This window comes from Anas acuta, chromosome 13 (assembly GCF_963932015.1).
Source record: "Anas acuta chromosome 13, bAnaAcu1.1, whole genome shotgun sequence".
NCBI lineage: Eukaryota > Metazoa > Chordata > Aves > Anseriformes > Anatidae > Anas > Anas acuta.
Window position 1 is genome coordinate 5,582,204 of NC_088991.1, and position 26,865 is coordinate 5,609,068.

General features: G+C 40.2%; 1 protein-coding gene across 1 annotated transcript; it reads right to left on the minus strand.

Moving 5' to 3' along the window:
• Positions 1-799: 799 nt before the first annotated feature.
• On the minus strand, positions 800-25,700 carry MTMR8 (myotubularin related protein 8). The gene is made up of 14 exons (XM_068697539.1): positions 25,544-25,700; positions 23,865-23,987; positions 23,019-23,181; positions 20,541-20,698; positions 18,997-19,125; positions 17,861-17,995; positions 16,009-16,141; positions 14,214-14,323; positions 12,951-13,076; positions 11,238-11,287; positions 8,973-9,173; positions 8,429-8,557; positions 7,343-7,469; positions 800-6,116 (listed from the first exon to the last, which is right to left on the minus strand). The coding sequence occupies exons 1-14, from the start codon at positions 25,565-25,567 to the stop codon at positions 5,835-5,837; spliced, it is 1,890 nt and encodes a 629-aa protein (XP_068553640.1). The 5' UTR covers positions 25,568-25,700; the 3' UTR covers positions 800-5,834.
• Between the last annotated feature and the right edge of the window lie 1,165 nt (positions 25,701-26,865).

Genomic DNA, 26,865 nt, shown 5'->3' on the forward strand with positions numbered 1-26,865 from the left:
CCCAAGCATTTTGGAGAGCCTTATAAACAGCAAATTAGCTGGTATCACTTTGTTTGTATCTGCCTTGCAGAAGTACATTTAATTGTAGGATTTGACTGCTGCAGCGCAGGTGTAAATTAAAGCACCAATTCCAGCTTTGTATACAAACAAGTTTTTGCACCTGGAATCTCCTCCTTCCTCAAACATCCTGCAACCACACCTTGCCCCAGTACTGAGTTTATGATTAAATAGAATCGCACAGAAGAGCATTTTTAAATGATACCATCAGCAGACAGATTGCAGATTCTTTGCTCAAAGCTATCAAGGAAGAAGTCTCTTCACCTGTTACCATGCAACACCTGCAAAGGTCAAACTCAATTCTTACAGCAGGCCAGCAGGATGGTTTAGTAGCTTCTCAGAAAGCTTTTTAACTCAGCTTGGAGTGATCTGTAGACAGTCTTAACTAGGAGTGAGGGATAGAACACCTTCCAGGAGGAAGAAAACACAGAAAAGATTAGTTTTATATAAAACTAATAGTCTTATATGTTTTTATATAAAAAGAAAAGCAAACTAGAACATGTACAAAAGGTACTAAGCTTTAACACCCCTTAATCATCATTATCATAAAACAAGAGTAAGGACACCAAGCAGCACCGTGTACCCAACAGCCCCTCTGAATCCAGCGAGGTCACCTACCTTTTATTCTGTAAAAGAAGTGGAATCACATTATGGTAAGATCACTCCTTAAGAGTCTTTAAATGCATCAACATTCCAAAATACGAAGTTCTGCTTTGAGTTTAATTAACAAACAGATCAATCATTTCCTTTAAAAAGGCAAGATATTTATTTTTGTAAGAAATAAAAATAAACCATCATACAAATGCAACTTCATGAGACAAATACATTTGGAGAAAGGACACAGTGCTCCTCTAAACACGGTACAATGGTTTTAAGCAGTGCATTAACTAAAATGACTTACATATGTACGGCCATCGCAGCACATTCAAGAATATGGGATTTAATCATACACAGCTTTATACAGATGTCCCTCATCAATTACACTAAGGACAACAACAGCATCCGACTTACAGAAACAGCAAAAACATTTAAAACTTGCAGCTGCATACTACACACACATCTAGGTAAGTTCCTACAAAGATCACTTGGTGACGATGAGAAAAGTACCACGTTGTGCTCCGATGTGACCAGATCCAGTGCTACCAGTTGGCCCAGTAGGATGCTGCTACATGGAAACAGGCAGATATGCAGAGACTGCTGGTAGGGGATCGGGTCAAACATTTTCACCTACCTTCTGCATCACCTCGGTAGGTCAAGAGATGCCAAAAGGACAGGAGTGCACATTTAAATGCTCACCCTAACAAATTACACTGACTGCAGCTGGCACCGACCTGGCTACAACTGGTGTTGAAGATACTAAAACATGGACTTCACCTGTTTTGGGACATTCCTCATCCAATTAATGAAGTGCTGTGTATTAATTAAAACAAAACTAGTACATTCAGAACAGATTACTTCCTCCCAGCCCAGATTTCAGGCATGGGAAGTGCTTCTGTGTGCAAGAGGGACAGCATGTAAACAAGGAACTGCCTCAGCTTCTAACAATTGTTGGGTTTATCAAAAAAAATGATCCCAGCACTCAAAGCGGTGGTGAAGAAGAGAAGAGAGAAACAACATTTTTATCTCTTTTGGTCACTCATGACTATTCATTACTAAGCAGAGAAGTGAACTGAAGCAGCACCTGGCAGAAGAGCTCTTTTAAATACTTTCCCTGCACATGTTACAGGCTTCTCAGATGCAAGGGTACTTGCCGAGTGCCCACCAGGGCTCATAATCCCTAAAGTCAATGGAAACAGCAGAGACAGGGCCCTTCACCATGTGGGTATTTCCACCTGCAACCCATGAAGGTCTAACTCACAGCTGTGATCCTGGGAAGCTCTGCACACCTTCAGCTCCCAAAGGTTTCCCAGCAGGACTTGAAGCTCACTGTAGTTTAGTAGCGACCTAGAAGCAATTCTCCTCTAGCCCAGTCAAAGTAGTTTCATGGATCAACAAGGACCCACATGGTGGCCTCCTCTTCTAAGCATGTAAATGTCAGGCATGCACTCAGAGCAGGACCAAAACACAGCTAGAAGGATATTATGCTCACAGGCTTTTCTAAACAGCTGTGGAAGAGGGCCAACTGGAACTACACCACCTGTGGCCAAACCAGGCATTCCCTTTTTCCTGTAAAGCAGTCAGTACTGGTTTGATTTTCCCTGCCACAGACAACAGCTGCAAAACAAAGCTATTTAAGAATCCAGCATTAGGAGATTCACATTAAGACATTTCACTTCGAAATAAAGCTAGGCAAATCCCTTCCTCTACTTCAGAACAGTAGCTGTAATGCAGAGTATTATAGGCACTTGCCCACGGCAATATCAAACTATTTGTAGCAAGAGACATTACGCACACCGTAACAGACTACCTTGAGAAAGCAGGGAGTGCTCCCGGAAGAGTTTTACACGAACAGAACCCACCCACAGCAAATAGGATCCCTTCTTCCTCCCTGGCAGAGGAATCCAAATGGAAAGCAGCAAGTTGCATTGTTCAGTTAACAGCTCCAAATACAAAAAAAAAAAAGCACTCATCACTTCGCAACACGCAGATCTCCACTAGGAATAAATAAGTTGAGTAACTTTTCACCTCTACAGTGCTCACACAAAATTCCTACCTAACAGTTTTTAGTTTTTCCCTTTAATGCTTTCAGGGAACATATAACGAAGTCACTCACCACCGCCAGCAGGGCACTCCCTAAGGAACCAGGACACGGGCTTTCTGCAAGACTCTAGGAAGCCAATCCTGGTTGATTAGAGACCTGAGGACATGCTGCAGTGCTTTGAACAGCTTTTCTCTTTTTTTTTTGGTCTTAAAAACACACAAAGAGTTCAAAACAGAACTCATCTTCAAAACAAAACAAAAAAATGCTTCTAGTTAATTGGTTTTCAAACAAATAATCTCATGGAATTCCAGGAAACCCTGCTATCTTTTCCAGCTCCATAAATTTACAGCACCAGCATGAATGACTTTGAATACGTTGTAGGCTTTGGCCAAGCTTGTACATATTAAACACAAGCAGTTTAAGACGACAGAATGTTTCCCTTTTTTGGCTAGGTTTTGCATTTCAAAGTATAAAGTCATGCATTGTTTTGTTACTGAAGTCAAAAGCATCATGATTATTAAAAGCTTATAAGCACTTTCAGTGTATAAAGTAATCTCTTCAGGGTTTTACGCACCTAAAGTAACATTGTAGTCAAAGATCTGCGGAGATGTCAGCATCCTACTTTAGGGATAAGCAAAGTTCATTATACATTTTTTAAGATAATCTACGGTAATTTAAAAGACAAGGCAGTGTGTAAACATTTATAGAAACCTCCTGCAAAATGTTTTTATACAAAGATTAACCAGTGGTATATCTAAATTCTTCAGTAGTCAGTCAAAATTGTCTATAATTCTGTATCGCTAACTTTCACTACAAAGTACATTAAAAAACTGTTGACGTAGAGTAACTGGTCCTAAGAAATGCCTATCTTGGTCTCAATTTACCATTTAAGAGTTCTCTACTGAAGAAGTTGTGCATACTATCCACTACTCTTACTACCTAGAAAGAGAAGACAGGGTTAGTCTCTTAGTTTGCTTAAAAGGAGCTCCGAACTGCAAAGTGCATGTGCCCAACTGGGCTTTTAGGCTATGAAGAAGCAAAGGGAAGGAATCTCCCCATTGCTCTCCAGTGGAAATCTACAGCAAAATTTCAAACCCTGCGTATTTAGAGCAGCAAGACGAAGATTTGGGTGTGATCTCTTCATTTGAGGAGTAAATGAATATGGCAAACAAGGGCTGGCAGGCTATCTTGCTTGGTGCTAAGCATGATTAATGTTAATCAGATTTATTTTTTTTTTTATGGAGACACAACAGTAGATAATCTTGAGATTAAAAATGATGCATTCAGAAGTATGCATCCTTCAAAATAAAATATATAGCTGTTTGCATGATGCAATATGCAGTTGCAACATACCCACACAACAAATGTTGAGCATCTTCAGCGTAAGCGTATCTAGATCAGTAATTTATGTGCTTAGCTTGGAAAAATCAAGCACACACGCTAGCTCTCTCACTCATACCTGGAAAACAGCTATTTTGTAAAGCAGACAAATATTACTTGCTTTAAGATTTAAGAACCTGCAACATCAGAAAAAGTTTCTCTTTGCCATTCCAGGCACCAAAGAAACTGTTCTCAGATACTTCTTACTTGGGTCTTTTGACATAAAATTAAGATTTTCTTACCCAAAGTGACACTTGGGCTGGTTTTGTTTTTCATTTTTCCCCCCCTTCTTCTTGAAAAAACATTTAAGTGTTCATCATTTCATGACAGGTTGTAAGCACACAAACAATTGCATATTGCAATGTTGTAACAGAATAATGGAATGTTCCTACTTTTTATTGCAGATTGGGAAGGGCTAACTTAGATTTTATTTTTTTTTGTTTCAAAATTTTATAGAAGAGCAAAAACCTGATTTAAGACCTGATGGCAGCACCGAATTTGAGCATAATCCAAAAGAGAGCAAAAAAGAACTACTGAATTTAGCTGCACAAAGGGACTCTTATGCAATTAAACACATCCATAGGAGAAATTTGTCCAGAACAAGTACTGCAGAATGGCTTTTCTGTGCCATTCATTTCCCTGGGGAGATGAACCGCTGGAATGGAGTAAATGGAATATATTTGTGTTAAACTTTCAACTTCCACCAGTATCTCCAGCTGAGCTTACTGCAGTTCAAAGGAACCAAGCAGCACAACAAGCACTGCAGTGAGTCCAAGATGGAGCCACAGTCATGAGCTGAGATGTCCACTTCTCGGTCCAATAATGGGTCCCATCCTGATCTAGGTTTTGTCACCACCTTCACCAAATGACAAAATTCATCGCTATGAGAGAAATTGTTCATTTCCTCAGGTCCTGACAGTACAGACCACTCAGCTCTAAGGTTTCACATGATTTTAACATTCAAGGTAACATTCACCGTAATCACTCAACACATGATGTGAAATAACCACCCGAGTAAAACCACCACAGTGTCTCTGGAGCTACTAAACTCAGGAGACCAGCACAGATCCTTGGGAAGCTGGCAGCAGATACAAAACAGTGTTTAAAAATACTGACTACAAAGAAGACCAAATACTACACCCTACACTACAATAATAAAAATACTACATTGCATTGCTAGACATTAAAATGGTCTCCATAAAAAGGCACAGTTTTGTTGTTGTTGTTGTTTGTTTAACAAATATGCATAGGAAACAAAAAATGAATCAGTTCTGCCACAAGGTGAGGGTCCATGCAGAGATTCATTCAAAGCTAAGAAAATATTTTTTTTTTAGATCAATTTTAGATGAACTGAAAGGGCATTTACAACCTTGCACCACCACTGAAAATAAACGGATTGCATCTTTCCTACTCCAGTCATGAACACTGGGCAACTTCTAAACCCCACGTTAATTGGCCACGATGTCTTTCAGCTTGAAATACAAGTACTGGCAGGCAGTTATTAGCCTTAAACATTTTCATTTCCACTGAACAGTAAGGTTTACACTAACTCAAGATAGCCTCAGCAGCTCTGTACGCATCTTCATCATTTTAGCCACAAAATGATGCAAACCAAACACAGACTGTGCTTGCTACAGCGAGGGCACAGCCCACTGCCAACACACACACAAACACTTGGCTGGAGAAGGTGGGCACAGATCCCTCATGCCTCACCACCACAAGCACCTGCTTCATTTAACACAATTCTCAGAGCTGATCAATGGCACTGAGGCTCTCCTTCCTTAGCTTCAGAGTCTAAAATGTTGGTGGCATTAAGGTCAGGGAGGTCTTGGTGATTAGACAGGTTCTCTTTGTTCTTTTGGTCCACATCTGACATAACATCTATGTTCCCCACTGAGATACCATTGGTCAGCACAGGCGGCGGTTCCCCTTCATAATCCTGGGGAGTGTTCAGCAGTGGTGTTTTCGAAGCAGCACTTCCTACTTTAGATAAGGAGCAAGCTTCGCTGGGCAGAGGACCATCAAGGAAGGGAAGTTTCTACACAAACAGAAAGACATTTAAAAACATTAATGAAAACTGTTATTCCCAGATGTCAGGGATACACACACAACTGTCAACATAACAGTCCCGTGACAGCGCCACTTTCATGCTCAATTACAGAGCTGAAAAAGTAACACATGCAATTATCTATACCCAGGCAGAGCTTTTTGAAACAAACACAAGAAAACTGTTTGATCGATAAAACCACAAGCCTAAGCATTCACATTAACCTAGCAAAGGACACTGACACTGGTCTTCTCACCCATTTATTTTTAGATGGATCTCTCACTACTGTATTTTTAGATTTTTTATTTTTTAAGCACACAAAGGACATTGTAAGTAGCGCCTTGAGCAGAAAGAAAAGACACTTCTCCTTTCATGCAGCTGTACACAGAAACTATGGAAACAAAACTACAGCCCTTTAAAAGCTAACAAGACTATTTTCCACTACAGCCCTGCCCCCACCTTCCCTCTTGCTGTGCCCAAACGGCTATAATTATCTATATGAAGATAAAGATATATCTCTGGGGAATCTGACAGAACTGAGCAAGCTTTGTGCTGTGTGTTGCTGTTTATTACACTACTGTGGTTTGAAGAAGAGAAATTGGTTATTTTGGACACATTATCGCTGCCCTCCAACACCACAGAACAGAAGTGGTAGATATACAAGCTTGCCCTTCATTTCAAATGCTTCAGCTCCAAGGTAGCCACTTCCGGAGGACAATTCAGCCTACCTATCTGCATTTCAGCCATTACATGAAAGCCAGCTTTCATCTTAACTCCACTGTTTTAAAACCTGGCTGATCATCACTTTTTTCCAACGTGTCTTGTAAATGGAAGGAAAGCAGAATCGGGGAGCAAGCTGTAACCAACAATGTTTATATTTTTAGGGAGCAGGGGGACAGAAATTGAGCCCATTCTTTTCTTTCCTAACCCTCACATGAAGTTTGCTGCACATCAGGCTGAAACTCAGATTTCTTTTAACTTGTTTTCCTTAGAGAATTAGACCATTGTAAGCCTGCAACAGCACTTGACCAAACAACTTTAGAAGATGAGGGTTTTGGGTAATAGAATATAGTCATTACAGTAATGTCGTTTACCTCCTCGTTTTGTCCAACTCTGCACAGTATGTTGAAACAATTGTTTTAATGCCAATATTTAATCCAGTTATATTTGCCAAAACCAGCATATAATTTTAAGTATTGACAAGATTCGTGACTCACATTTTCTAATTCAGATGCATTGTCCTCTAGTTTCATCTTCTGGCTCATGCAGCTTAGCAGATGATCCAACACACACTGTTTTGGATGCATTCCTTTGTCAAAGCGATTGTACATCCCACACCAAAACCTTGAGAACAGGGCAAAAAAGAAGAATTAGGCAGCCAATTGTACGCTAGCGGTCATAACAGAAACCAGATGGTACTCAAGGCAAGAAGTATCAAACGTTAGTAACTGATGTAAGAAAATGCCACAACCTATGATTATCAAATTCGTATCGATAAGACAAGTTTTCATAACGCTTTAACAAAGTTCAAGAAAAACTTCTGAGGGTTTAAGTACTTCTTTCCTATGATCCACACGTGTTTGCAATAGGTATTAAAAGATGACACGGATAGGCTATTCTACAACAGATTCACTCAGGATTTGAGCAGTTCACTTTCCAGTTCTCAGTTTGTCCTACCTCTCTACTTCTGTGAAAACCCTTGGCCTTCCAGTAGTAACACAGAGCACGTACAAAAGCCCTTGTATCCCTCTCTCAGCAGGGAGGAGGAGTGAGCCAGAAACAAAGCACAACTACTCACTCCAGCTGTAGCACCCAGGGCAAGCAAATGCACACTGCAACAAGAAATCCCTTCTTGTGGAAGTGTTGTGCACTCTCGCTGCGTCAAGCCTGGGTGTGACTGGACACTGAAATTCTCAATTGAAAGACTTCCTTAATATATGTTAAAAAAAAAAAAAGAGAGGAAAGGAGGAACTTAAACAGTTGCCTACCCTCTCAAATTTTCTTGTCAGAAGAGGAAGTTGGAGGTGGTGGTGGGTGGGGAGGGTGTTAATCTACCTATGTGGAATTATTCTTCTGCTTGCTTTTCCCCCGCTATCATTGTCAAAGGAAAGCAAAAGAAAAATAAATTACAGTACCTGCATTTATTTATCAATTACTCATGTACTACTATCTTCAGCTTATGGATGAGGAATGAAGGCAAAGGGTAGAACAAACCACTAATCAGCAAGAAAGTTATTTCAGTAAACCTGAGTTACTGAACCGTTACAATGAAAGAAACGCCCCTTTTTAAATAAGTAACTTACTGGAAACTAAAAGGTAATGTGTTTGGCTGAAGCTCTTTGTAAGCTGTAAATCCTTTGTACAATGGATTTCTCAATTCCTGCTTCTTCTGTAAGAGGAAAGGCCACAGAGAATGGGTCTTCTCAAAGATTCTGTCAATTACAAATAAGATCTAATCAATAAAAAAAGAATCAAGTTAAGTAGATCAATAATGCTAGCTGTTCTGAGTAGAATTAGATTAAAGGAGCTAAGAATTACTTTTACACAGTATCTGCTTTATTTCATAGACACAAAATATATCATTGAGGAGTATATAATCGTTTAAAATGGACAACATCCAATCCAAAAAGCACTATCTGCAAAGTATTGTTTTAATTTGGATCACATCTGGCTATGGTTGATGTAATTCATCTACTATTTTTTTCCCACGCTGCAGAACAAACATCCATGGAGACAATGCTACTCTTCACCAATCTACAGTTTCACTAGGATCAAACACACAACCTGCCCTTTTTCTGACATTTGAGTTGCTTTCCAGACTGCTGACCCTATAAACTGCCAACTCACTTCAGATCCTCACGCTCCTTATGACAGGTCCCAAGGAAGTTTCCAAACTGGCAGGAGTAGACGTGATCATGGATTTCAAGAAGGAAGCGCTCATTAAACTCAAACGCGCAAGGGAACTGCTGCATCAGCTGCCAGACACATTCAATGAACTGAGTGAAGACAGGGGACACTTCTTTTGGGTCACCATCCAAATGGCCACACCTAGAGAAATACAAACAAAACAGGGTCAAATTCTGTGTCACTACCTACAAAATGTTCTTCGCTAATAGAATAAGGAATTATTCTGCAGAGTCAGAAAAAATATGCAATTTATCCTACAACTCATTGCAGCATGCTACCTTTGTGGGAGTGCACTCTCTATAGGATTAAGCCTTTGCACACACAACGGGATTCTGATCAAGTGCCAGCTTTTCTCTTTCAGACCAGGGCAAGCCTCAAGAAAGCATTACTCCTTTGTCAGGGGTACTGGGTAGAAGTGGGAATAGTTGGGCAGCGTCCCCTTCTCAAAAGGGAAGTTAGCAATGGAAGAACCCACATAACAGACTTCTGAGCATCACAAGGAAAACTTGTGAAATAGCAACCCTTAAGCCTATGCCATGATGCAAGCACCAGAATAAAATGCAACGTTCTCCAAAGGAGTGTCTACAGCTTTACCATAAAAAAGTAACACTAGCCCCGAACTGAGATAAAAAGGTTGGCATTAACAAGATTCTGTCTACCAGGAACAGTAAGAAACAATGAAAAAAGGAGTCTTCTGTGATCTTCTATGGGCGTGAGTATTTTATGGTGCAAGGCTAACCACAATGCACAGTGACACCCAAAATAACCTGATTTTGCCCTCACAGACGGCAGAAATGAAGTCCTGGTAGGCAATTTACTCAGAAAAAAAAAAAAGCATAAACCTTTTCACAGCTTTAGATGAAGTTCAGAAAAAAAACCCTACTAGTTCTGCAAAAACCTAGCCAGGGAAATAACGGTTTTCATTATATACCATAAGAAAAGGAAAAAAATAAAAAACAACCAGAAGAACAATGGTATTTTTGGAAAGCAGCCAACCCTCTGTTGTACTGTACTGACTGCTCTTTCTTAACAGGAAAAACTTAGGGCAGAATGCTCTTTTTCTCAGAAGGGGTATGACCTGAAAATCCAGGGAAATAAAACACGGTGCCCCCAAACCCAAGCAGAAAAATTAAATAAGATTTCTTATTACAGGGATCAGGTTAATCAGATCCCAACTAGATTCCAACTCCAATAACCTAAGAAGTATGAAAAAGGACGGATTACCCTCAGAATTGTAAGACACAGGCCACCACTAGGAGAGGAAAGATTTTCTCCAGCTATTGGAAGACAAGTTCATATTCTTAGGCAATGGTGAAATTTGGGTCTCAAGTACTTTTTGTCTCTTACAGGGGTCTCATATTTGGAACAACCCTATATATTAGAAGAATAGGAGTATCATTTTAGTCTTAAGAAAAGTGAAAACAGTCCCTAAAAAACGGGGCGTTTGTTTGGCCAACAATTTCTGTACAGCTATTTTATCTTTGGATAACTTCTTCTAAAGCAAGAGCTAAGCGTGCACACATGGCTTATTTTTCCTTGATATACTTCATGGAAACGGCCTCGTTTTACTATTAAATGGAGTCAGGTTCACATCAAGAACAAAAGTCTCCATTTTTAACAAGTTACTAGCACTGAGTAGACCTGCACATTCCCTCCTAGTATTCCTTTGGACCATCTTGATTTCTAGTTTCTCTATGGCAAGTGGAACAAGAAGTACCCCAAGGCAATATTCCCGATATATGCAGGCTAACAATTAACAGGATGACAACGTTTTTATCCTGCTTAGAGAATGCAGGTCAAAACGGCTACAGCGGCCTGAAGTTTGTTTTGGTAAGAGTCCAAAAAAATATTAGCTGAGATTTTCTGTAAGAAAATTATTAGAGAAGAACATATCTTACCAAGACATTAACAGTCTCCATATAATGCAGATGTGATTTTACAGGTAGGAAAATGTTCAAAATTCTAACAATTTGTTCGTAATTGCATGATTGCATAAAGTAATGAAAAGAACATCCCCAAAGAGCACTGGTGGAATAACCCCAGCAGATACTGGCCTCAGGTCACCAAATCATTTCCAAATTTTTTCTCTTCTGTGCTGTATTTTCCTTTTAACTTTTAGATGGAAAGCATAAACTTGAGAACACTACACAAGTTCCACTGTCAAGGCTTCACCCAGTCGCTACACCCAAGGTAACATGCTCTTACCTGTGAGAGAACTTGTGGCCCATTGCAATCCACTCCTTTTCTATTAGGACCTTTAGTTTCAAAACAGAGGTAAGAAAAAATAATACTAAACTTTCTTCAGGAAAAGCAAAATGAAATCTTTAGTATTAACTCCACAAAGCTTACAACTGATGCTTCCTGATGACCCTACAGTTTTAAGTACATCCATAGAAGTTAATGAAAACAGTAATAGTGATTTACAGGTTAGAGTTAACCACAGTTATCACTACAACATCACTGTTGGAATCACAAGTTATTGAAAACAAGGCTAGTACTGTATTCAGGTAGTTTTAGTTTGTGTTGTTAAGATCATAATATACAGACACAGCTAAAACAATTAACAGTTCAGTACTACACTGTGTACTGTTTAATGTGAAAGAGACCATCCTGACATTCACCAAAATACATCAGCATTTGGAATTTAACAAGTGTTTAACACACACGAATATAAAAAGTACAGCTGTTTACTGAGCTCAGGATGCAATTAGAAAAACTATATGGTTATTTCTCTCGAACAGAATGTCACTGCTATATATATTTCCTGATAAGAACATATTATTTTAGACAAGGGAGCAGCATTTTCCTTTAAAATATGCATCACAAGGAACCAAATGACTTATGCTTAATCCTTTATTATGTGTCTTCCTAGATCACATTAAAGATCAATTCCTGATATCCTCCAGAGGCTTAATAAAAGTAAGGCAGAAATTCACAAGAAATTTCTTTGAAAACTAAGTTATACCGCTTTTTTCAATTTTTCCAATTCTTAGAGAGAGCTGTTGCATTCATCTAGGAATAACCACTGTCTTAGGATCTGTGTATACAGGCTATTTGCTCACAGGACAAGCATTTGTGCATTTTAATTACAGTTCCTGACCCTCATCAAAGCCATGTTCATCACACAGAATTGTCCAGAGCACTACCCAAGCCGAGGTAAATTTTTTGCACCGATATAATTTTAATTGTTAAAAGACTGTAGTTTAATCCAGAAACAAAACTAGTAATTAAGAAAATAGCATGTACTGAAAGGAACAGGTCTAGCAGTACAACACAGTGAAGGAGCAAAATTTGCATTGTTCTGATCTCGGGGCTTCTTTTAAGGAACTCTGAGAACGAGCAGCAGCTTGTCTTTCAGTAATTAACTGAAGCAGATGAATGGAAAGGTCACAGATCACACTATTTATGCAGTGATGGTTTCATGTAAGAAAAACCTCACAGTAAAAGCGAATGGCTAAATTCACATGTAATGGCTTTAAAATAGGTCTTAAATGATGCACAGATTTTGTGTGATATACAGGTTACACACTTCCCTGTGCACATGAATGAGTTCCCCCATCTTAAAATCCTAGCAGATCAGTCTGTCTTAGGTGACAAGTTTCTTCACCACTTCTTCTTGTGGATTGCTGCCAGAGTCCCATCCTTTGCTCACTCATCTCTTGATGAAATGTCTCATTAGCAGCTCTCACGTGGACTTTCAAGGAAACAAAGATTTGGGAATTGTAAATCAACTGCTGCTGTTCTGCGCCCATGCTGTTCAGAGCAATTAAAGCTTGTTTATAGAATCAAAGCTGTTTTTATATAGGTCACCTACTGTTTGTTCCAGAAAATGGCCTAAAACATTTAATTAGGGCTTGTTTACATTTCAAATCCAGGAAGCACTTTTTCTTTTTGAAATTCCAACATCCGTATTCTTACCATGAATCCTTTAAAAGTCCTGTAAAACGGATCTAAGAGGAGGCTAGCCAGGGAGCAGACCTGCGCTGTGCGATCCCAGCCATCAGAGCAGTGGACCAACACACTGGCATTTTCATCTTTCACAGCCTGTGAAGACCAGACAGAACAGTTTAACAGCTTTCCAGCTTGGTTACTGTAATTAAATGCTGTCCCTTCATCTGCGTTTACCAGACTGGCCTAAAACCCAAGGGGGAAGTTTGTCATTTCTCATCTGGACCATGGAAACGCACCATTTCTGGGCATGTAGCCATCATGCCCAGAAACCCCAACCAGAATAAAATGCTGGAGCATGCCTTGTCAGCATGAGAGACTGTCAAGAAACAAAAGATCCTCTGATCTCAAAACACAGTTTTCTGACATGCCAAGAATTTTCGGTCCTTTCCTCTGAGGAAAAATTTGGTAGATGAGTAGAGAATAAGTAGTGCACACAGGGACTAGGATAAATTAGAAGAGTTCACCCCAGCTTCCTCCCATCGGGATTACCTTTATCCCTACGTACTGGTGGCAGAAGATAAATTCAGAATAGCTTCTTGCTTGCTACACCATGAAGTTTTAAGAGAGAAAAGGAAGCATTTGCAGAAGTTCGCTGCTCTTGCCACTCACTGCCTGTATTCCCTCTCCTATTATTGAAGAGCCGTTTACTTTACTGACTTTTTCCTTTTGTCTGGGCTGCAGAGTCACATTCTTTTCAAAGACTCCACAGAAACAACGGCTATGTTGAACATTACAAATTAGCAGCCCCTGCACCCCATTAAACCAGGAGAAAACAAGCTGGTCTGCAAAACTCCTCATTTAAAACACAACAGTCCAGCTACTAATGAGCATGCTGCATTAGGAATGTAAGGTTACACATTGTTTGCGCTCCTAAGGACAGTGCTATAGGGTACAAATGCATTTCTAAAGGTCATTCATTCATTTTCTATAACTTTACCCATTTCAAATGAGTAAGAACATCCACGTAAGCATTCGTTATAATGCAGTCCACAGGACTGTCTCAATCCCTATGGCTTTTCATTTAGTTTCGTGAAGCAACTCAGAGTGCCAGTTGGGTAACTGACTTGATGCACTCTGCCTGCAGGCTTTTGTTTGTTTTGAAGAAGTGGGGCCAATCTGAAGAAGTTTTTCCCACCTTCTCTCCAGAGACTGCCTTACAGCCTTGGAAGAGTCCCTAACGTGACAGGTAAATTCTTTTAAATTCACCTGCAGGTCAGCACAGAGTTTTACCTTGGCGAGAAAGACACCTGCATCCATCACAGCCTTGATGTGCCGTAACCAACCTGAGTTCTCCAGCCCAGTGAGGAAATCACTCATTGAAGGAGACTTTGTTTCACACACTAAGAACACAAACAAAAGAGAGACTCTGTTAACACCATCTTCATCCCACCCCCCCCATTATCCCTTCACAGCAGTAAAGGTTTGTAGATCCTAAATGTTAATATTCTCAGACTGCGTCCTGTCTAAAGGAAACAAACTACAGGTTTCATATATAAATACACAATCCAGAACTTTTTAGCTACAAGAGAACAGTACCTGCCTCCTCTTCCTTTTAAAACTATCTCAGTACTTTTTTCATTTGAGCTTTCTCCAACACAAATTACTTTTTAGTGATTTGTTACTTCACTCCCAATCACCATCGCACAGACACCTAACGATCACCAGCACGCTGTCACTATGGGAAGGATCTGAAGAAAGGAGAGCTCTAAGTTACACAGAGAAATAACACAGCCTTGAAGGCAGCTCAGATGCTATACTGAGAACCAGCACAGAAAATACAGTAATACAGTTCCACAGTCCCTCAGGATTAGTAAGAGAGGTGTTTTTTTTTTTTTTTTATCACTGTTAAAATTTAGCAAACAAGAAGAATTTGGGAGTAAACAAGCATTTATGCTTCCTCCTCTTCCACCACAAAATGAATCTGCCAGCTACGGGCAACTGAGGACTGAATACTTCTGATCAGGCCAATCTCATGGTGACATGAAGAGCCTCATTTTTCTCCAAGCTCACTACAGATTCTGCAGCGCTACCAGGCCAGGCAATTGGTAGCATCAATTATTCAGCTATTCCAAGTAAGATAACCATTATGCTGGTTACTTAATATTAAATTCATATTTTATATGACAGCGCTTATATTACATTTTAGAAAACTAAGCACATGGACCAAATAGAATGATTTACAGCACCTACTCTGACTTGTTCCGCAGCCTTTGCTAGCACAAATGTGTTCATATTCCTGGAAACCAGCTTGCCGAGTAACTTGTTTGATCCAAGGTACTCTTATCGCCTTCAAGGGAATTTCTCCCAAATTACACCAATGCAAATACAGGCCTGATTCACCTCTCAGCCTCCAAAGGCTCTGGAAGTATTTCTCCTGCCCTCCTCTGCATTTTCCCCCAAGATCACAATTTCAAGGAGTAGCTTAGTTACCTGAGTATTCACGTACCAGGAACAAAACAAGTTCAAAGAAATTAGAAGTGAAAAAATAAGAACTCTGAGATTAAAGTCATTGGAAAAAAACAAGCTAGAATTTTATTTCCAATTAGACACATTGCTTAACACTGAAGTAGTCCAAAACTAAACAAAGCAAACCCCAGAGAAGTATCTCAGCAACCAGTGATTGCTTTCTTTCAGTGCTCAAAGTAACCATGAGGATCTCTCACCAGTTAAACAATATTTTTTAAGTGTTTTTCTTTTCATTTGGAACATTTGAGAAATTCACGTTTTATGTAACTAATAAAATTAAGGAACGTTGTTAGTGTCATTTCCTGGTTTTGATCCATCATAAAACTAAGCACAGTAACATAGGAAATGTCTACTGGGAAAATGTTTAACATTAACACTGTCAGACACTTCAACAAAGCAGAGACTAAGAAATATACGTGGACTTTGCCAATCAACTTCCACCACAGCTCTGAGTCCACACGCACTTGCGCACATTGGATTTATATGTTATCAGTGAAAAGTTCTGTTCAAGAGGAACCAAAGGTAATAAAAACTGGCCACCTGCATGCACCATACTTACCCTCCAGGAGTTTCTGCAAGCTGTTCCGCATCACATGGATGTTTTCTATGCCAATAAACTTAAAGCGAATGTTATCGTAGTTATCTTCGTTCTCATAACCCTTCCCAGCAGCTCGGTTGGCCATGGCATTTAACTGTCAAATTCAAGGGAACAGGATGGAAGGAGAGAAAGTGAGAAGAACCAACACACAGAAATAAACAAGTCTGCTTTGCCAGTTGTGTTTAAATCTCCCAGAATATATACTAAAGAAGAGCTGCTGCTCAGGTGTCCTTCCCCACCTCCCCATACATTACTTCCAGATGCTTTACTAAAATGACATCAGCGTCTCCAACCCACTAGCCATATGCACAGACTCATTAAGACCTTGCACAGCACTTCTTAGGACAGGCAGTAGCAAAACCTCGCACAACAGCAGAAGAGAACTGTCATCCAAAAAGGTAAAGAAACATTTTGTCTTTACTGTGAAACTGCACAGAGAGAGCCAGACAGAAGCGTATCAAAGTAAAACTAGGAAAAGCCATTTTTACAAGTAACATACATACATGGTAGTACAGAAATAGTAAGAGAATTCCAAAGCTTTTCACAGACATACATGCACAGATGAAATAAAGCCACCTGAGGGAAACACAAACATTAAAGTTGAGCGGAAAGAATACAGCAACTGACTGGGAGTGCAGAAAAAGAAGTTGAAAAGCTGCCAGTTGTTCTAGCAATCACCCAAAACTGTTCAAGAGTTACCATGAAACCTTTACTGCTGACAAAGAAAATACCTCCAGCCCCCAAATACTGATTTGGGAGAAGGAAAGATTTGCTTCCACAGAAAGGAGAGAAGAAAGAAAGTTCAGGTACAATAGTATCTGAACATCTTCAGAACAACCAAATAACAATAACTTATAAGTGGAACAACTATGAGACCAGAAGATGTCTGTACCAAACGAATACACAATAATTGCTATATACAGCCTGTTCTGTAATTAAATGTAGGTCTTTACGGAATGTCATACTGCAGAAAGACAAAATATGCCTGAACAATGGGTGAAGTACTCCATCTCCCCAAAAATGAGTTTTCCTCACCATATTTTAACTGAATTTGTGCTTTCTATAAAAACTCAAAAGTCTGAATAGTGAAGCAGGTTCTCAGAAGCCATTTATTAATCAGAGCCATGTACATCTTCGTATTTAAATAAGTGTGCTGTGTGTCCTAATTTGCTTATACCTATACCCTCAGTGTGCTTAAGGCAATCATTTGATTAAGTTTCTAAATTCAAATCCTCAAGAGGATTACAGATTTCATTTGGAGAAAGTTTCTTCAATAATCTCTTATATAATAAACCCCTCAGCAACAGAGTTCAAGCTCCAGATAGTGGCTACTGACCAGAAAAGCTGATTGCATTAAATTGCCTTTCTCAATTGTTCTCAGATTCCATGCAGCCCCACTTCTGCCCAGTCCACAGATAGAAGCACTTTAGCCTTGTGAAAGTGATTTCGGAGGCTTTGCTGCAACTCAAAGCATTAAGGACCTGGCTTTCTGCTGGAAAATGGCTCACTGTCTCAGCCAGCTTCAAGACTGCTGCTCACTTCGGGTCATCCTTAACACAGACCTCAACCCAGAACAGCCTGAGAGCACAGGCGTTCTTACCACTCCACAGTGCAGTTCTGTTACGCACAGTCATACATTCACCACATTAAGACACAGAGTAAGGAGCCTGATTCTGATTTCATCTTTGACTGACGCAGTTTAACCTAATGCTGCGTGAGAAAGCATTAGCAGAGCTGTGAAAGAATTAATTGGAAACACTATCGCTAACTGAGATGCAAGCTTTAGAAGTAGCCAGGAACCCAGTGAAGATACCTTTGGCCTTGTGTCTACAACATACATGAAGGCACACCCAGGGTTGGCTTCTCTGATCGCCTGCAACATTTGTTCATCCTCCAGACAGCGAGCACTGAACCCAGACAGCGGCTGGCTACAGCGACATATGGCAGCCTGCAATACACAAGAACACATTTTTCCTACTTTCAGATCTTCTCTGCTGCATTGATCTAAAGAATACCATAATTTGTTGGTTTTAAGTGTCCTGTTCTCTGCTTCGCTAAAAAACTGCCACTTAAATGGAGACGCAGAAATACCATGGGAATATTTCACAGAAACAGAATTTTGAGAATCCTAAAAACAGACTGAGCAGACCTTTAATGCTATGTCCTCAAATCCACTATGCTCTGCCTGATGCTCATCATCCCAAACATTAGCAGTTTTCAATTTCTCCACCTGACTTCTATTTCCCTAACCTTTCTTTTCTACTTTCTTTTCTCTCTTTCTACTGCTTTGCTTATCCATTGCTGTTACCATTCCACACTCAAAACTGCACTGGGTATGCCCTAAGGAAATCCCAGTTGTTGCCAGAACAACTCCACGCAGTCGCCCAGGTCAAGGCATGCTTCCTCAGGAAAACAACAACTTGACTGTCACAGCATTTTCCTAGCATCTGCATCTAAAACACTGCTGAGACAGCAAAGTTAAAAATTTACATTCTCGTCTTCAGTGAAGGGAAAAAAAAAAATGAATCTGTTAACTCAGAATAAGCAAAGGTTTCGTTTCAGGGTGGTTCTTCCTCTTCAATAGTAAGACAATTTAGCTGAGTTAACATGCTTCTTGTTAAACATTATTCAATATAGCTACACGGTACATTAAAAACAGAACTACACGTAAGGAGTTCTTGAAAGCTGATCAAAAATTTTCAGACAGGAAGCCTGGAGAGCTCGTGGTTTTTTTTTTTGTTTTTTTTTTTTGTTTTTTTTTTTTTTTTACCCAACACTGGATGCACCCCCAATATTTGGCTTTAACCAGCTTATCCTGTGTCTAGGAACCAATTCTAGAGCTGTTAGGAGAAGCACACTTCAATAATCATCACATTCTTTCCTTTCGCTAGAAGGGGAACCTCTGCCCTCCCCTCCCACCCCCAAGACAATAGACAATGAACAACTAACATTGTTTTCTTTATATAAGTAGGAAAGCACCGGAATCCGCCCTCTGCTCCTGAACCTTGAGCTTCCAATCACCGTTGCCTTATTTGCTGCTCTAGGCACCACTATTTCTGGAGGGTACGTGTTGCAAACCTGAAGTGCGAAGAAAGAAGAAATCCAAATGTGACTACTGAGCAATTTAAGATCCATGAAAATTTTATAACTTCACATTTATAGATACGGCAATAGATTATTCACCATAGCACATCAAACAAACCATATCTGAAGCGTCAAGCCATTAAAATGCATTTAGAAAAAACGAGGGGATGGCTGAAAATAATAAAAACAGCGTGGTAACGGAATTTTGCAATTGAGCCTAAAACTGGACTGTACAGTACACCAAACATTTTAAAGAGAACTTCTTTGAAGGCCTACGTTTTAAAAAAGCTGCTGATTTGCCACAAAAAGAAACATATATTTTCCTCTAAATCTTACTCAACTTGAAATGATCTTCTAGTAATCAGGTAGCATCAGCTTTATCCATTTTCCTCAGAAAATGTCTTTTCAGCATATACTTCACAGATAAGCCTTTATTTAAGGCTTGACAAGTTTAGAACACAAACTGGAAACCTAGAGGAAGTTGTACAGCTTTGGCAATTAAAGTTAAGTATTAGCTTCAAAGTGACTCAGAATTTTAGCTGCCCACATTCCAGTACCCTGATCAGCTAATGGGAAAAGCATCTCTTCAGTCATCTCAATTCAGACATCCAAAGACAGTCAATTAAAACCACCAGTGGCTTCTGACAACAAGGCATCTACTTCTTCAACTCAAAGTGGAACAGGAAAAAACAACTGGCTGGGGAGAGAACGGAGAGCAGGGCAAAGGGATTCAGGACAACCTGCTCGTATCTTCCTCACTTGTTCATTTTGTCTTTTAAACAAAGTCTGTGCACAACAGAGAAATAAAAAGGGAAATATGAAGCAGGGGTTTGAGTAAGCTTGCTAAAAAATACTTCCATTTAACATTTAGACCTGTAACTTGACCTTACAGGGGAAAAAAAAGAAACAGCAGCAGCTAGTTAGGACTGAAATGATTACGAACCCTTCCGTAGCATAAGATCTAACCAAGAAAGCATCCGTTTTCAGTAATTTTTTCCTTCCTTACCTAGTCCCCTTCTTCTCTGCCTTGTTCCTCACACCAAGCCAAACTGCTGCCATTTATTTCTCCTCTACACATCTGTCACCAGCTTGGTGGGGCAGGACTTGGAAATACCTACAGAAGCTAAAGGTACTTCGGTTTTCCTAACAGATGGCTTGACATTTCTCTAGAAAAGTAAGTAGCTGGTATTTTGCCAGAGGAATCAAAGCAAACCAAGGTGACTCTGCAGCTCTGTTCTTTCATAGCATCATTACCCACAGCTTCACATCAAGGAGCTGCTGCTTCAATTAAAACCAACTGAGCTCACTCCTCCCCAGAGGCATCACTTATGCAGCAGTAGGATTGCTGGATGTCATTAATACCAAAAGAAGAGATACTGTACCAAATGGCTACTTCAGACAAGAATTACCTCATAGTCCTTATTAACATCCGTTATTTCCCAATAGTCATTTGGAATTCCCATACGCTGGTAATCTACTTTCAAATCAATCAGCTTCCATCCAATCTCCCGATTATCTTTAGACATTTTCGGATTGTAAGAGAAAGCATAAAGTTCTTCAGGTTTCACTAGGAAGAAGAAAAAAAATTAACTTGTTAGAAAAGACGTATGGAAAGGTCAACACCTCTTCCTAAAGGCCTTTTTTTGTATAAGAACACTGTGCAAGACGCCGCACTACGGGTGTAGCCTACCTGAAAACAAGGACCAAACAAATTATTCAGTCAAGAACAGTCAGGAAACTTGGAAATGTTTTTCTATAAAAGCCAAGGTTTTTCTATAAAAGCCACTTCACCTCATAGTTGGCCATGTCTCAATAACAGCTGTTTTACTTATGATTCTGTCTCAAAGATCACAAGTCCGAAGTTTAAATTTTATCACTTCATACTTTTACTAATATAAGCAGACTACTTAGACTGATTTTTCACTCCTCAAAAATATTATTTGAGTGCTATATAGGAGAGTACGGATATTTGGAATTTCTCAACAGCTCCTCAAAACCATTCCTAATCCTATCAAGCCAAATTGGACTCACAGATGAATGAATTGGATGAGGCATATAAGTTTAGGTCTTCATGCAACGTTCCTCATATTTACATGTACACGTTTCATTCTGGGTAACGCTGAGTGTCATCAATTCATATTCAAATCCTCCGGAATTTCTAGTACTCATTTTCCACTGACAGGGAGATACACTAAAGAATTTTTTATCAGAATTACTATTTTGAAGTTAATTCTTTCTGAACAAACTGTTACTGAATTTTCTGCAATAGGCATGCTAGAAGAGACTGATATTGGAAGAACTAATCCAGAAATGAAAACATTAAAGATAACTTTTTCTGTGAAGAGTCTTGCACACCTCTAAGTTCATCATTCAACAGTGAGTTCTGAGCTGCATGGAAAGCTTGACAGACGTCTTGAATACTACTGGCAGCCCAACAAAAGCTTCAGGCTGTGCCTGACAAATGGTAATTTCTTCCTCCCTCCATCTCATCCTTCCCAATTTCCTTCACTCTCTTCAGAAAATGCAAATCCAACCAATAACTCATTCAGCTGACTCCCAAGGCAGTAAGCTCTCCAGAAAGAGTGCAACCTGCCAGAGTCTGATAATGTGGCCAGGTTACCAGACAGGTAACCCGTAACTGTCAATCACACGTGCAAATCATAAATAATTATATGCTCTACCAAATAATGTGAAAGAAACACATACAAAGAAATTTTAGACCAAAGAACTAAAAAAAAAAAAATCCATAAATAGGACAAAAGAGCTACAGCATGTTACACAAATAACCACAAGACAAAAGAAACTGACTGATGTAATCTCCCGAAGTGACAGCTCCCACACTTCAGGATGCTACATGAGTCTAATTTCCAAAACTGGAAGAGAAGTGACAGCTTTTAAACAGAACATCAGAAAATTGCCAGATACAGCATTAAAGTTAAAGCTTCAGAACTAGGAAAACTCCACAGCTCAGGACACAAGGAAGATGCTGGGAACAGGCACAAGTCCTAATTTCAATTGGCAGTTCAAACACAGCAGAATTGTTTCTACTGAAGTCCTTCTATTCAAGTCCTATGCGATGGTGAGCATGAAGCAGACTGGCACCATTAATTCCTTCCCTTTAGACTAGTGCCGAAGTCACAAAACGCAATCAAAAATTACACCCTTATAATAAGGCAAGGCACCAAATACTGGTTCACTAAAAGAGACAGAAGCTAGTATAAAGAGAAGCCAGGTAGGAAAACCTCTGGAATGCTGTCCTGCAAGAAGAACAAAGAGGCCAGAAGAGACCACAGGTTTTTGAGGATGTTTTGCATCTACTCTTATGACCGATTCCAGGTCATGGCACCAGGGCAAAGCACAGGGCTTCACATCTGAAAGAAGACAAATGCTGAAGACTAACCTAACCCCGCTTTGGGAAATGACAAAAGTTGACAACATTTACAACTGTGTGGGATCAAGAATTCTACAGACATCTGGCTCAAACAGCAAGGGCAGAATTACACACGGCCAGCAGCTAAATCACAGAAAGAACTGACAACAGCTACAAGAGCGCTACAAGAAAGAAGCGTGAGATGCTGCACACCACCTCACTCCAGCAAATCAACTTTGTACAGGTCTTCAGAAGTCCTTCATCAGAGACCTCCTTGTTTCCACTGTCAGAAAACGTTGTTTAGTTTAGAAGCAGACAGCCTGGTGCAGAGGGCAGAGCTCTGCTTATTGTGCTAACCCACACGATTAATCTCTAGCAGTGGAAACAGATTCTGATTTCACATCCTCCTCTCCAGCAAAAGCAGCAGTCTGACAGGCGAAGCTTTCTCTATTGCTCAGACAAGCTTTCCAGCTTACTGCATGGCAACAGTTTGAGAAACAGACTCTGTCCCAAATACCTGGTTGTGAAAGTTTAAGCAATGAGGTATACACTTCATGACAGTCACGTTCTTGCCCAATAACAAAGTGAGCCACATGGAAGTTCTTGCAGTGAATAAGAAGGGGACATCCAGCTGTGGTCAGAGGCAATTTTTCGACACTTGCAATATGGTGATGCAGAATCTAAAAAAACAGGAGATAATCAAATCCTTCAGATAACCACTATTAAGGCCATAATCTGTACAAACAGACAAAAATTCTGCAATATGCTTAATGCATCTAACCGATTACTAGCAGCAGAAAATGAGTTTATTATATTTATCAAGAAAACTTAATAAACATCCAGATTGTGCACCCAAAGGCTAAGTAATTACAAGCCAGACTGTGAAAAAGCACAGGTGTGTAACAAATTATTTTTAGAGACTGCTAATGTAACTGGGTTTACCTTGTTCTAAGAGGAGCCAAATTCTCTTTATTTTGTATCCTCTCCACCCCCATCTGCAATAAGTTTTGTCATTCCCATTTTATGATCAATAACAAAGGCTGCTGGTTTCAGCATTAATTTTCTACTTCTAAAACCTGTAAATTCAAGGTTGGGAGCTCTGCACACTGAGCTTGAGATAGAAAACTAGGTTAAGTTATTTCCTTTCCTGGAACTGACATCAATTCAGAGTCATCTCTATCAGGTCACTCTACCATTCTGCACATTTCCTTCCAAAACAGTAATTTCTGTTAAACATTTTCAGAATCAGAATGCAATAAGAAGACTAACACAACTTTAGAATTCACAAAACTACTCATACGGCATATAAAAATACTTTGTATCTCATATTTGTATTTAAACAGGCTCCAAGTATTACACGTACCCATGTTTCTTTTCTGACTTCAGAAGAAGCATCCACGTAGATGAGATGGGTAGCTGTCAGGTATAACGTCCCGTTTGCTGCCTTCCTATTTGCATATCGATCTAGTAATTTCACATTTTCAACCTGCAATATAAGAGAGTTAAAAAAGTAAATTTGACGTTGATCAAGGAAATCCTAAACACCTGCTCAACCATAATCATACCACTGCTAACATACACATCAGGGAAAAAGAGAAAAACATAAGAATTAGACCCCCTGCGTTACAAACCCAGCCTTATAATTTAAATCAATAGCTGGCAAAATAATTCAGACGTCAAAAAGGCCAAATTGCCAAGATTTAACACCAGCATGAGTTAATAGGATTACTGGATTTGTAGCCAAAGTTATCAAAGTTTATTACTGTGCAAGGTTGCAGGAATAATAAGACAAAGAACTACAAGAGAAGACTGTCCATGTTAGTATTGGTTTTTTTGTTTTTTTTTTTTTTTATTAAAGTATAGCTGGTGAAGCTATACTTTAATAGTCAGCTATAGCTGACTTCCAACTGCTCAGTCGTTACAAAAAAGTATTGGTAGCTACTTGCTGTAACACACTGCTTAAGCATGTAAGCGCATTTCATAAACCACACTAACCTAATTAAAAGGGTTTCAAGAAACATGAGGGCAGTCTAAAACGTTAATTAAAATAATTCATATTTTTTTCCTGAGTCTATTTGCTTGTTAATGAAGGCAGATTTCATCCTAAAACAAAAATACTGGGAAAAAAAAAAAAAAGAAAAAGGAAAGAAAGAAGACACGCAGCTTAAGATCATGCTAATAAGTTATTTCTGTGTACTGAATACGTAAGCTTCCTTACAGTCACTGGTCTGAAATAAATAATGGAAAAATTTTAAGATAGTTTAAGTGCAGGGGTCTTGGCTGTACATCTTCCCACTACACGCTGTTTTTCAGCACGTATCTTTATCTGCCTTTTTCAGATCCCTGGAGCCGCCTGTCAGTACAGCCAAACTGCCTAGGCAACATCAGTAAGGAACATCCCCAAATTAATATCCCAGAGAACGAAACAAAACAAAATACAGCGAGTGTCAGCCTTAGCGCCACTGCAGCATCGAAAACAGTGCCTGAAGGAAATCCTTCCCAGCTGTCACTCCCTGAACTCTTCCACTTCATTTCAAAATGCATTTTGATCCACTTATTCAGACTGAGGGGCCTCTTCACTTTGATGCAAAGTTTTCAGGAATCACGCTCAGAACACTTTTTGCTCGGCATCCTCAGTGAAAGTTTTCATTTTCCAACACTGGGATGCAGTGAGAGGTACCAGAAGAGCTACCCTTTAAGACTTTGAAGCCTTCCAGACTTCGCAGCGCCCTGACAAGCAAGAGGGCCACTAATGAACACGCGTCCCTTAAAAGCAAACAAAGGCAGCTCGCTGACTGAAATTCACCTTCAAACAAGCAAAATATGCTCGGAAGCACAGCGAGCTTCTAGGGTTAGCTAACTTCTACCTCACCCTACACCCCGCCGCTTCCACTCGCACTTCACGCCTTTCCCTGAGCTTAAGGGCAACGCTGCGGGGACCCAGCGGCCAGGCAGCGCTCCGCAGCCCTGCGAGGAGCTGGGGAGAGAAACCCAAGGCTGGCTGATTGCCGGGGCGAGGGGACCGCGGCCCCTTACCCTTACCTTGGGCGTAGTGATGTGCTCCATGGCGGCACCGCCCGCCTCGCCTCAGCCCTGCCGGCCGCCGCCCCGCCATTTGCAGCGGGCAGCTCCCGGCCCCGCCGCGCGTCTCGCGAGCCTCTCGCCAGGCGGCGCCGCGGCCGCCATTTTGAGTGAGGGCAATGGGTGTGCGTGTGGGGTGGGGGGGGGGGGAAGGGGCAAGGGGGTGAATTTGGCCTGTTAGTGCCTCATGGGAACGTGTAATAAAACCAGCTTTAGCCCTCTCCCCGTGTATTTTAAATTCACCTCGTGGATGGCCAAGCTGGATCCTGAGGAACTCTGTAATTGCTGTTAACCTGCTGCTGCCTCCGCGATGAATATTCATGATGCGTTGCCAATCTAAGGGCAGCCGATTCCCCTGGTGCTCACAGCAATCTAAACCCTTAATTTGCTGAGAAATTCAGGTGGGTGACCTTGCATCAAGCCTGATAATTTACATTTTATAATTCTTGCATAACAGGTGGCATCAGCGTGGCAAGCAGGAACATGAGTTTGTTGCAGGTCCCTGTAAGAAAGGTGTTGGTTAAGGTACTATGTGAGGTAACACGAGAAGAAAAAAGGGGATAGCACAGATATTCTTACATTCTTTCAGTGCTGGGAACCCCAGGTTCTGGGATACAGGACAAACCACTGACCATGGCACGCTACCCAGCTCCCACCAGCACTGAGGACCTCAGAGCTTTTATAGGACACCCACAGCAGTGAGCACATCTCTTCCAACCTTCTGCTTTAATAATAACAATAATAAAAAAAAAATGTTTTTCACTTCAAGATAAGATGAGGTGCAGGTGTATAATCACTAGGTGCCAAGTGGGAGATGCACACTGGATTCCCTGCTGCAATTAGTAGGCTAAATGCATCCAGCAGCCAAGTGTTAGGCACAGCACACGCCTGCTCCCATCAGCTGTTACAAGGATCACTGACTCCTTGATGTGTGAGAGCTAAATGTTAGGACCGCTACAATTAATACATCATGTTATTAAACAATAAAGTGAGTAAAAAAACTACTAATGGAACCCCAAATTTACAATGTCCAAGAAAGCACGTTAAAAATTGGAAAGGGCCTGTATGTCTCAGTGTCCTCATTGCTTTTCTAAGTAGGCATTCTAAGCAAACCCATTCAAACATGACTAAATGAAGGATATTAAAATACAGCATCTATGGTTGCAACAGAACTCCCAGCATTACCTTTGGAAACAAATGGAAATCCCAACAGTTTTATTTTCTTTGTCCCTCAATCACAATGGGAATAAGAAAGGAAAAAAGGAGAAGTGCACTAAAGTTTG

What these genes read in the sequence shown, in the direction of transcription:
- MTMR8 (XM_068697539.1), bottom strand. Translation starts at nt 25,567, where the DNA reads ATGGAGCACATCACTACGCCCAAG. An exon ending in CAGGTGTCTTTCTCGCCAAG is followed by an intron (nt 13,077 to 14,213) that starts GTAAAACTCTGT and finishes TGGTCTTCACAG; the next exon opens with GCTGTGAAAGATGAAAATGC. An exon ending in ACATTACCTTTTAGTTTCCA is followed by an intron (nt 7,470 to 8,428) that starts GTAAGTTACTTA and finishes CCTGTTCTCAAG; the next exon opens with GTTTTGGTGTGGGATGTACA.